A 12,263-nucleotide genomic window follows, 5' to 3' on the forward strand; every position below is an offset into this window, starting at 1 on the left:
AACCACAGAATAAGAGTACAACTCAGTTTACTGTCAACCAGGGATGTTCACCTCCTGAAGAGCCTGTGTCCAGCGTTGCTGAATAATTTCCCTGCTTAAGAAGACCCACTTAAACCCAGCAAATAATAGAGGAGCATGAAAATCATCAAAATGTGGTGGACACCAGCCCTCTAGGTCAGGAAATAAATATCCCTGTTATGGACTATATATGATAAATACATTTACAATCTTAATGTAACCTTTTTATAGTCATGTATTTATTTTCTACATAATTTAATGCAAACAATGCTTTATTAACAGTTATTTTCATAAAGAAATTCCAGGTCTAAATATACTAAATTATATCTACCCATAATCACCTGGTCATCAAGTTGTAAATTTCAAAGAGAATTATCATCTTGTGTCTGGTCTTTACACTGTACATTTTGATTAGTGTGGCTGTATGAGTATCATGAGGTGTTGTAAAGGAGGTTTTAAGGTCCATACAGGGTATCCTTTTGGAACTCAGCTGAAACCTGAAGAGGTGTTAGAGAAAAAGACAGAGAGAGAGAGAGAGAATTCATTTACAGAATCAATGAAATAAAATAAGATAAAAGAAATATAAATATTCATTATCTGTAACTGCTTATCCAGTTCAGGGTCACAGTGGGTCCAGAGCCTACCTGGAATCATTGGACGCAAGGCAGGAATACACCCTGGAGGGGGTGCCAGTCCTTCACAGGGCAACACACACATACCTACAGACCCTTTTGAGTCACCAATCCACCTACCAACGTTTTGGACTGTGGGAGGAAACCCACACAGAGTCACCCGGAGTGGGAATTGAACCCACAACCTCCAGGTCCCTGGAGCTGTGTGACTGCGACACTACCTGCTGCACCACCGTGCCGCCCAAATATAAACATTCATTCATTCATTATCTGTAACCACTTATCCAGTTCAGGTGGTTCCAGAGCCTTCCTGGAATCATTGGGCGCAAGGCGGGAATACACCCTGGAGGGGGCGCCAGTCCTTCACAGGGCAACACAGACACAGACACACTTTTGAGTCACCAATCCACCTACCAACATGTGTTTTTGGACTGTGGGAGAAAACCGGAGCACCCAGAGGAAATTCACACGGACACAGGGAGAACACACCAACTCCAATAGACAGTCACCCGGAGTGGGAATCGAACCCACAACCTCCATGCTCCTGGAGCTGTGTGACTGTCACACTACCTGCTGCGCCACCGTGCCACACCAAATATAAATATAATATGTAATATTATATAATATATAATGATATATAAAATAACCAACAAAATAAGAGCCTGTGTGCTCATGTAATACAGTTTCATCAAAACCATACTTACTGTGTTAATATGCAAACAGGTAAAAAAAATATAGCGATCTGAATTAAAGAACACATAGCATAAGTTTTGTAACTGAGAAAAGAGTGGTTGCTTGTGATAGAAAAGTCACAAAATATTGTTTGTTTATGTAATATCCAATAAATAACATTACTAAATTAGTTTCGGTCATTTCAGTCTTCATCCCCTATGGTTTGCATTTTTGTTAATACTGGTAATAAACAAATTATCATAGTACAATAAACATCACTTTTCATGGGATATGGACAACTTTTAAATTCTGAGGTAACTTTACTGGCTAGCTAACCGTCACATCCTGGCCCAGTCCTGTCTGTTTTCCCATCATGTGCTCCTGTAGCACATGACTCTGCTTGTTGTTGTTCCTGTCTCCTCCCTAGTCCCGCCTTAGCCCTGCCTCTGTCTCATTATTGTCTCCAGGTGTTCCTCGTTTGTCTTGTCCTGATATACCCCTGTGATTTGAGTGCTCCTTGGTCTGGTGTTGTGTGCGTAGATGTATGTTTCTCAGTCTTTCTGTTTACATGTGTTTACCCCAGTTCATTGCTCTTCCCTGATTGTCTTTGTTTAGTTAATAGTTTAGTCTTGTCTAGTTTCCCTGTATCTACCCGTGTTTGTTTTGTTTATAGTTTGCTTCCATCATGTTTAATAAATTCCTTGTGTCTACGTCCGTCTCCTCGTCCTCCTTGCAGCCGTGACACTAACACTTATTTAGCATGTTACTGAAAGAACAACTAAGGCTTAACCATGATTATAATTCTCATTTAATCAAAGTATTAATTAAATACATTAAATTAATTGTATTCAATGTCAAATGTTTTTGAAAGAAATTATTTTTGTACAGGGTCCGTGTATCGATCTATGGCTCTGCTGAAGAATCCGTTAAAAAAAACGCATCAAACCACAACAATCAGTGGCTCGCGCTGCCAACTTCCTGACGAGCATGGGTTTAACCAAATGCAGGTGCGAGGGCACCCAGCAATTCTATACCACATTCACCCTCTCGTTCAAGGTTCACCGTCCCGGTGAAAATAAATCCAATAGTATAATGGCTATTGCCAAGGTCGAAAAAGAACAGAAGCACAGTTCGATGTAGGCATGCTCAAGGCTGAGTACAGAACTGCAGCACGGGGGAGGTGGAGCGGATTTGAATGTTGTCGGCCGTACTGCGAGAAGAGCGCCTAACCACTGGCATGGGTTGCCAGCTTTTCTGGGCTACAACCCACAGCTTGCAACTTTAAAGACCAGTAGAGGTCTTATAGGGACATGCCCACTGTAGAGTGGGTGGAAACCAGGTAGGGAGCATATTGATCCCCAGGGGAAGATAAAAGTGAACACACCCAGGTGAGTTCACTTTGACTAAATTTAAACTAGGGGAGGGCGGGAATCGTCTGGTGCGTTGCGGCCACTATTAGGAGAACTAGGTCTGGTAAGTTATGCGGGCTTATTGTTAGTAATATGCAGGTTTTTGAAATTTCAAGAGTTGGCAGAGCATATTTTAAGATATCTTTGTTTTTAGTGTACGTGTGCTGGTGGCTGGAGCAAATTATTTGAGAAGTGAAGTGCCTGAAGCCCAGGCAGCTGAATTAACGGTAGGTCGCTGGTTTATTATTGCTCGCGCTGAGTGCAGCTGTTTGGAAATGGGGCCTATCCGGGAAGAGTTTCTTAGCTGCTGGTGAATGTGACCACTTTTGTGTAGGTTGGTGTGCAGTGACATTAGCAGCGGCTAACTGGTGCTGGGTTGACGCTGCTCGCATGTTCCTTAGGTTTCTTGTGCTCCCTACCGTTGTTGTTCGTCAGTGTCTATGTATCAGGCAGGTTGGACGGCGTTTGTGTTGCTTGGCTGCCGCCTACTGATACATTTTGTTACTACGGAACGTTGGCATATCAATCATATTGACAACAGCAGTGTCTTATTATTATTTTATTTGGGTATGTCATTTAATATCGGGATACCATGATGATGGCATATGGCCTTACATGTATGAACATGTGTGGGTGTATTGGTATATGGTGTATTGTTTATTTATTTATTTATTTACTTATTAGTGTGTGTGTGTATGTATGTATCTTGTGTGTGTGTGTGATTGTGTGTGTGTGTGTATGTATGTGTATATATATGTATGTATGGGTGTGTGTGGGCCATATGCTTAAGGTGACCTACTGGCGCTGTTGGCTATATTTATGATTGTGTATTTTATTATACTGAACTGTATTTTTGTGATTTGGTTATTATTCTTGTAGAATGGGGCTGCAGCCAGAAGCACTGCGGGCCACTGTTTTCTCTCCACTGTCTTTGTATTGTATTAGCTGAGCCACTTGTTACCGTTTTATAAATTCCATCCATCCATTATCCACCGCTTATCCGGGTCTGGGTCGCGGGGGAAGCAGTCGGAGCAAAGAAACCCAGACCTCCCTCTCCCCAGCCACCGACTCTAGCTCCTCCGGGGGTATACCGAGGCGTTCCCAGGCCAGTCGAGACATATAGTCTCTCCAGCGTGTTCTTGGTCTGCCCTGGGGCCTCCGCCCCGTTGGACATGCCCGGAACACCTCTCCAGGAAGGCGTCCAGGAGGCATCAGAACCAGATGCCCAAACCACCTCAGCTGGCTCCACTCGACGTGGAGGAGCAGCGGCTCCACTCCGAGTCTCTCCCGGATGTCCGAGCTCCTAACCCTGTCTCTAAGGGAGAGTCCAGACATCCTGTGGAGAAAACTCATTTCAGCCGATGGTACCCGCGATCTCATTCTTTCGGTCACCACCCAAAGCTCGTGACCATAGGTGAGGGTTGGGACGTAGATTGAACGGTAAATCGGAAGCTTTGCTTTTTTGCTCAGCTCTCTCTTCACCACAACAGACCGGTACAGAGCCCGCATTACTGCTGACGCTGCACCGATCCGCCTGTCAATCTCACGCTCCATCTTTCCCTCACTCGTGAACAAGACCCCGAGGTATTTAAACTCCTCCACTTGAGGCAGGATCTCACTTCCAACCTGGAGAGAGCACTCCACCCTTTTCCGGCTGAGTACCATGGACTCGGACTTGGAGGTGCTGATCCTCATCCCTACCGCTTCACACTCGGCTGCAAACTGGTCCAGCAAGAGCTGGAGGTCCCGGCTCGATGAAGCCAACAAGACCACATTATCTGCAAAAAGCAGACATGGATTCCTGAGACCACCAAACAGGACACCCTCCGCCACTTGGCTACGCCGAGAAATTCTGTCCATAAAAATTGTGAACAGAACCGGTGACAACGGGCAGCCCTGACGGAGTCCAACTCCGACTGGAAACCAGTCGGACTTACTGCCAGCCATACGAACCAGACTCCTGCTCTGTTTGTACAGGGACTGGATAGCTCGTAACAAAGAGCCCAGTACCCCATACTCCCTGAGCACCCCCCACAGAATACCCCGAGGGACACGGTCGAATGCCTTCTCCAGATCCACAAAACACATGTAGACTGGTTGAGCAAACTCCCATGCACCCTCCAGGATCCTAGCGAGGGTAAAGAGCTGGTCCTGTGTTCCACGACCGGGGCGGAATCCGCATTGTTCCTCCTGGATCCGAGGTTCAACTATCGGTCGGACTCTCTTCTCCAGTACCCCCGCATAGACCTTACCGGGGACGCTGAGGAGTGTGATCCCCCTATAGTAGGAACACACCCTCCGATCCCCCTTTTTAAAAAGGGGAACCACCACCCTAGTCTGCCAGTCCAGAGGCACTGCCCCCTTTATAAATTGAAAGGTTTTATTAATACTGGTTTGGGCCTTGAGGCCGCTAGCTACAACACATTGTGATAACATATCATACGCCGTTTTTTGTGTAGTTGCACCCAGGAAGGTGCTTCTTGTTATTTTTAGTTTTCTTTGTTTTGTGGTCAAGGGATGGGTCACCCTAGGTGCACTGGTTGTGCCCTATTTGGGGTGGTTTACTGTGGTGGTGTCATCTTGCTTTTGGTGACTTCAGTTTGATATTGGTTTTGCATGGTAGTGTTATTGCCTATGTGACTAGTGTGCAAATTAATAAAGGGCTCTGTGGGTTGGGCACTTCCTTGGCCACACTTTGTTGGTCTGTGATGTTACTTTGTGTTTTTATATATATATATATCAGCTTAAACCCCATACAGTTTTTTTAAGAGTATCTACAGTATTAAGTTTTCTTCCCTTAGTGCATTTTTCTAATTAACTGAAATAAAAATTTGAGACTTGACATTTTGATTGATACACGTGTGTTATATTCTGGCTCTCACACTCTTTCAGTTGAGTGGCCTAGCAAAACGTCCCCTTTCCTGTAATATAGGGGTGGTGTAGTCAATGTCTTAAATATCGTGATTGTGCACATTAGTGTCAGCCTTGGGTGTCCGGGGTGTGGTTTTACATTTGCCAACAGCCAACCCTGGCACACCAGCACAACACACACCACCAAGTCAGTGTTACTGCAGCACTGAGACTGATCCATCAGCCAAATAATATCTTCTTTGTGGGGGTCCTGACCATTGAAAAGCAGGGTGAAATTGGGATCAGAAAGTATACAGAAAAACTGGTGGACTACAGTCTGTAATTGTAAAACTACAAAGTGCTCCTGTATGTTCAGTGGAGCTGATAAAATGGACAATGAGTGTAGATACAAGGTAGCTGTTCCTAATCCAGTGATCGTTCAGACACAGTCGGGTGATAGGAATGATCTCTTCAGAGTTAGAGGATGAACCACTCAGATAATAATTTTATTATTACAGTCACTGTACACCAGTGATCCAGTCTGAGGATTAAAACTTGTTTATTAAAATGAAGCAATATGTATAGACGGTTGTATATAAAATGTGTTAAAAATCATATCATTGTTTTTAAACATTTTATATTAAGATGTATTGATAATAAATTATTGTCCAGTCCAAATTCAAACATTGTTTTGAAGCATGACTAATCAGAATGTGGTTCAACACGGTTTACACTATTGTCACAGTAATAAATCATTATTTCCTAAGAGTCAGCTATGGCCCCTAACCTACTGCTTCCCCTACAAACTGTCAGCTATGTTAATATTTAACAGGGATGTCAAAGAAACATTGTGTTTACGGTGTGTGTGAAGTATTCATTAACTAATGAATGACGTTTTAATGCATAATATCCATTTATGGGGCTTTTATCTATATATTTCCATATACCACAGAGGCCATGGCTGAATTTGGAGCACTCAGCCAAAGCAAAACAAGAAAAATGATGGAATCTAACCCTCAAGGCATAATGCAAATTTGCATATGTGAATTCTGCTATAATTCTTTTTATAGTAATCTGATCAGTTCACACCACTGTTTTTCTGAATGGTTAATATTCACTGAATTGAATTTTGATGTTTTCCAAACATATTCAAATATTTGCATGGTTCAACATTAAATTCTTCCTTAGCTTTCCTGGGGCAAGTGATGTGAAACTGCACCAAACTGAGGTTATGACGCACTGAACAAATATTTGATTTAATATAATTTTTAATTTACAAATAAAATCAAAAGAACTTTCTCACGCCCAAGATCACAGTGATCTTTATAACAATATTGTGAAGGCTTTCTACATACTCCAGTTCTAAATCAGTCATCATGTTCTCCCACTAAACTTTTAAAATCACATGGTCTGCTGCAGATTTAGCAAACAGTAGCAAGACTGAGTGGTCAGGTTTAACTCTGTGGCATGTCCAATTAAATTTTGAGCTCTGCTATTATGATTATATATTTTACTCACCCTGGGCATCGTAACAGTCATAAGTGATCAATGTTCCCTGCTGTGCTTATTATGTAATTAGTAGCAGTTATTAAATAATATAGAACAATAGAAACATGTTCAAAATTCATGTTTGGATTTTAATTTGATTTTGATTGTTTCACATGCTTAAAGAATACTGTGCTTTCAAGGAAGCTAATGTTTATATATATATATATATATATATATATATTTATTTATTTATTAGCCAATGATGTTACTTGTCTGCAGAAAAAATACAACATTCTTCAGTTTTGAAAACTGCTGGCATAAGACAGTACCATATAACTGCATTAAAACCTGGCCGCATGTTCGGATAGTTGGAGCCAGCTGATAAGGCTCATTTCCTTATCATTTTAAAGGCACTATATTGAAGTATGGCTGGTATAACAACCTGGTCACAAACTTTTACCCCTTTACCCAAAGCATCTCTGGTTTACAAGGGAATTATAGGGCAGTAAATAGGTTGTATGCTTGGGTGAGAGGTTGTAAGTGTTTTTGGCTGAGTGTAGGGGAGGTAGGTTTGGATTCACGTGAAGATAGAGCAGGTGAAGAAGTTATCTTTGGTCAGTGACTAAAGCAAAGGCAGAACAACCAAACCAAGTTGCAGTGTGAATGCTATGAACAGTCCTTTCAACTTTCTCCCAGCAATGTTACTCAGTGCGTGTCTTCATGGTGAAGAACATTTTTTTTATCTTTTCTTTTTATGAACAGTTAAAAATTAAGCAAAAAGGGTAAATTATAGCTTAGGTTACAGTCAGTACTAGCATTAAAGGGAGCCAAAGACATTGACAATGACATAGGGAAACCTAACTGAGACCTCTGCTCTAGTTAACCTTTGAACCTCATAAAAATCTGTGCTGTCACTGTGCGTGAGGAAGGTGAAACAAGTTTCTGGTATCAAATAGAAGTTTTTAGAATTAATCTGATCTCAGGACTCCTCACTTCTCTTCCTTGCAAGAGACGAGCACAGGTATCCTTCTATATTCACACTTTACAATGCTTAAAATCAGGGCTTGTATAGACTGTTATATAATTTTGTGTCATATGTGAACTGTTGACTTTAGTAAAAGATACTAATGATATTTTACATATGTAAAAGGATATGTAATTTTTTATCTAGCAGTTTTTGAAATAACATTGTAAATCTTTGAGGATGACAACGTTTTCTTATTTACTTGTTTATGATCTTTCTTAAATTCTCATTTTATTTAGAAAAAATGAAAGCAAACAGTTTTTCACATCACTCCTCAGAAAATGACTATGTTAAAGGAGTATCCTTCGTAAGTAAACCAGGATCACTTATTACTCTTTCACTTGCTCTTTGAAGATGGGCAAGACTATATATTGTATTGCTATTGTGATGAGTTTTATTCAGGAGTCAACCAGCTTTACTGACTATGTAAAGGTCTCTTATGCGATCCACAATAAAGGGAGCATAATTTTGTGTCAAAGTATCATGTGTCATGAAATCAGCTGATGATTTTTTTTTTTTTAATGGTTTTTGGATTATATATTTGCCTCTATCTCTCTGATATGATCTTTCACTTTTGCACTTTACCTTTTCTCTCTCTCTCTCTCTTGTAATTCATATAATTGCCCATGCTATCTTCCATTTGTTACTCTTTTGTCTTTTGTTCTCCTTGTGTTTTCCCATGAACTTTCCTTTTCTGTCTCTTTTTGCAGACACGGAGAACAGAGAGCAATTCTTGGCAAACAGAGCCAAACATGACCATGAATTCATTTCCTGAAGGCCCTCCGGTTCCAGACTACAGGAATACAGAGCCCACTTCAAAACATTCAAACAAATATCATGTTAGCCTGAAGACCCTAATACCAGTACGCTTCAGCTCTGGGTGAGAAACCAATCATCCATTCTTGTCTGTTATAAGTTAAAAAAAATTATAGAAAAGATTTTTCTTTCTTCAGACAGTTTAATGTTGTTTGTAATACAACACAAACCACACAAGTCATCTTAAAGCAACCCTAATATCTAGCTAGTCGTTCCATTCTAAACCAGATTGGTGCGTTTTACAGTGGGATGATTGGAAGTGGAGACAGATGGTGGTGATTTTCTAATTTGTCTCTGCTGTTTTGGTTTATTTCTATGTAGAAGTGAAGTAATGGGTGTGTTGGAATGGTGTGTTCAAGATGTTTGATTTTCTTTGAACCTCTGCAGCTCAAACCCTATGGATGATGCAGGGTTCTTCTCCTTCACTTCGTTTTCATGGATGACTCCCATGATGTGGAGGCTTTATAGAAATCATCTGGACATGAGCTCTATCAGCCTGTCTCCTCATGACGGAGCCCACACCAATGTGGAAAGGTATGCCAAAAGATTAACCCTTTAAACTGTAGGCTTATTATAAATGTATATAAGTATACAGTTATGTGTCATTGTACAATGCACAACTATCCATCCATCCATCCATCCATTATCTGTAACCGCTTATCCAATTTAGGGTCGCGGGGGGTCCAGAGCCTACCTGGAATCATTGGGCGCAAGGCGGGAATACACCCTGGAGGGGACGCCAGTCCTTCACAGGGCAACACAGACACACACACACATTCACTCACACCTACGGACACTTTCGAGTCGCCAATCCACCTGCAACGTGTGTTTTTGGACTGTGGAAACCGGAGCACCCGGAGGAAACCCACGCGGACACGGGGAGAACACACCAACTCCTCACAGACAGTCACCCGGAGCGGGAATCTAACCCACAACCTCCAGGCCCCTGGAGCTGTGTGACTGCGACACTACCTGCTGCGCCACCGTGCCGCCCAATGCACAACTAAGTGTGTCTTTCACATATAACCTATCCATGGCAGTGAACACACACTCACATTAGTGCACTGTGGGCAATGAAGAGACACCCAGAGCGGCGGGTGTCCAAGGAGCAGTTGGGGGTTAGCTGGCTTGCTTATGGGCACCTCAACTATGGATTGAGTTAGGAGGATGGTGCAGTTCCTTCACTCCTATCACCCACTATTTTCCTGCCAGTCATGGTCCTTACCAGCCACTTTCCAGGGCTAAGACTCCTAAGTCCTCTTTTCTAACCATTAGACCATGGCGGCATAATTATTATTTAATAACACTATTACGACTTCATATCCAAAGTGTTTTTTGCCTCGAGTCCAGTGATTCTGTGTAGACTTCATGCCTACTGCATGATCAAGATGAAGTGGTTACAGATGTATGTATGAATGAAAGAGTGAAAGAAGGAACTAATGAAGTGAAGATTTTTCAGCAAAAGTTACAGAATATGTAAGTTAAGTCATAGCCTGAGGAACTGAAGAGCGAGCTCACATGAACCTAAGGGTGGGATACATTTTAGAGAATTGAAAACTTTTCAGTATTTATTTTTTTTTTTGTTATTGTTTGGAAGATGTACAACTGTGTGTGTATGTGTTTGCAGGTTCAAAAGGATCTGGGAAGAGGAGGTGGAACGTAAAGGCATTGAAAAAGCCTCATTGTCCTCAGTAGTGATGCGTTTTCAACGAACACGGCTCATAGTATCGTTCTTTATCTCTGTTCTCTTCGCATTTGCAGTGTTCATTGGGCCGGTACATACTTTTCTTTCTCTCATTGCCGTTCACGCTGTCCCAGAGAGATACTTTGTAAAACCAGGCATAAGTTGAGCTAGTGGCACAAAATTGTAATAGACTTCTCAGAATAGGGAAAGACAGGTTTACAAACATAAAAATGCTGCCAGAATATAGAATTTTTTGAAACACAATTTGGGGAAGCTGTTTATTGTTTTGGGAGATCTCAAATTAATTTTGTTAATTAGGTCAATAAGAACTGTTTTTTGTGAATTTTATTCTGAACAAGTATTTATGTTCTGAAGAATGAGAGTTGTAGCAAATAATGAATTCATCATTGCAATCACATTGTAATGTTAGTGTGGGAGCATGAGATCTACCCTAGTTTAAACTTTGGAGTTGATGCATAAAATTTGAGTTGAGTCTCTGCCAAAGGAACAGCTGTGCAAATAAATTGTGTTCTTCAGTCTATTTTAGTTCATGAGATCCTGCGCTATGCTGAAGACCCTGACTCCTCTACACTGCTGCATGGCCTGGGACTCTGCGTTGCCCTGTTCATCTCTGAGTTCTCTAAAGCTTTCTTCGCATCGCTCCTCTGGGCTGTGAACCTGCGCACAGCCATCCGACTGAAAGGAGCCTTCAGCACAATGGCTTTCTATAAAATCATCTCCCTCCGAACACTCAGCGGTATCACTGTAGGAGAGGTAGTCATGATTGCTTCATTTTCTAACTTTTGATTTAGAAGTTTGAAGTTTGATTAATTGTTGATTTGGAAGATTGTCTCACTTTTTAACTGAACTGTTATTTTGAATGTTTATATTTTGTGAGACCAAATAACATGAACAATTACACTTCCCTTCAGAATTATAAGTTTTTATTGAAACTCTGTTCAATTAACACTGCCTGTGTTTAACTCTGTTTCTCAGATGATCAACATGTTGACAAATGATGGATATCGTATGTTTGAGGCAGTGCTTTTTGGCACATTTCTTCTGTGTATTCCTGTACTGCTCATTGTGTGTGTAATCTATGCTTGCTACATTCTGGGCTACACAGCACTCATAGGGGTCATGACCTACTTTATTTTTATACCTATACAGGTGAGTTATTGATTTCTTTAACACATCACTATATGTAACGAACTGTTTGTGTGTGCTCTGCTTTATATGGGTGGAGTGAAATATTTAGGTTGCACTGATATTTGTGGAAGAATATGGGGCATGTAATTACTATAAATGCCACTTTTTATTATTTATTTTTTTAAAGGGTTTTTTGGGTAAGACTTATTATATTCACCTACCATTTTGCATTGCTCTGAATAAGAGAGTCTGCTAAAGAGTATGCTATATGTATAATTGTTCTTAACCTTTTTATTCAGATTTCAACTTAATAAATCCCTTAAAAATGCTGTAAGATTTTTTTTTTTTTTTTTTTGGTTTTGAAAGCATGTAGGACTAGAAAGAAGTCTGTTATTCACCTATATACTATAACTATATTTCTATATACTAAAACAAACATAATTTAGCCATGTTAATGTGAGGTGACAGTTGTACATTATCTAGCAGCATGTGCACAGTTTGGTTTTACTTTGATTTTTGTC

General features: G+C 40.9%; 1 protein-coding gene across 3 annotated transcripts in view; it reads left to right on the plus strand.

Moving 5' to 3' along the window:
* The first annotated feature begins 2,571 nt into the window (after window positions 1-2,571).
* LOC136676753 (ATP-binding cassette sub-family C member 12-like) overlaps window positions 2,572-12,263 on the plus strand; it is a 29,619-nt gene continuing 19,927 nt past the window's right edge. Inside the window, exons 1-7 of one of the 3 annotated variants that reach the window (XM_066653957.1) lie at window positions 2,572-2,661; window positions 2,886-2,958; window positions 8,804-8,973; window positions 9,297-9,443; window positions 10,537-10,684; window positions 11,131-11,367; window positions 11,590-11,763. In XM_066653957.1, the coding sequence (XP_066510054.1) occupies window positions 2,633-2,661; window positions 2,886-2,958; window positions 8,804-8,973; window positions 9,297-9,443; window positions 10,537-10,684; window positions 11,131-11,367; window positions 11,590-11,763 (978 nt within the window). In that variant the 5' untranslated portion in view covers window positions 2,572-2,632. Of the gene's footprint in view, window positions 2,662-2,739; window positions 2,796-2,885; window positions 2,959-8,803; window positions 8,974-9,296; window positions 9,444-10,536; window positions 10,685-11,130; window positions 11,368-11,589; window positions 11,764-12,263 lie in introns of those variants that run through there. The other 2 variants (XM_066653958.1, XM_066653959.1) reach the window with 2 other exon arrangements.

This window comes from Hoplias malabaricus, chromosome X2 (genome assembly GCF_029633855.1).
Source record: "Hoplias malabaricus isolate fHopMal1 chromosome X2, fHopMal1.hap1, whole genome shotgun sequence".
In the NCBI taxonomy this organism is placed as follows: domain Eukaryota; kingdom Metazoa; phylum Chordata; class Actinopteri; order Characiformes; family Erythrinidae; genus Hoplias; species Hoplias malabaricus.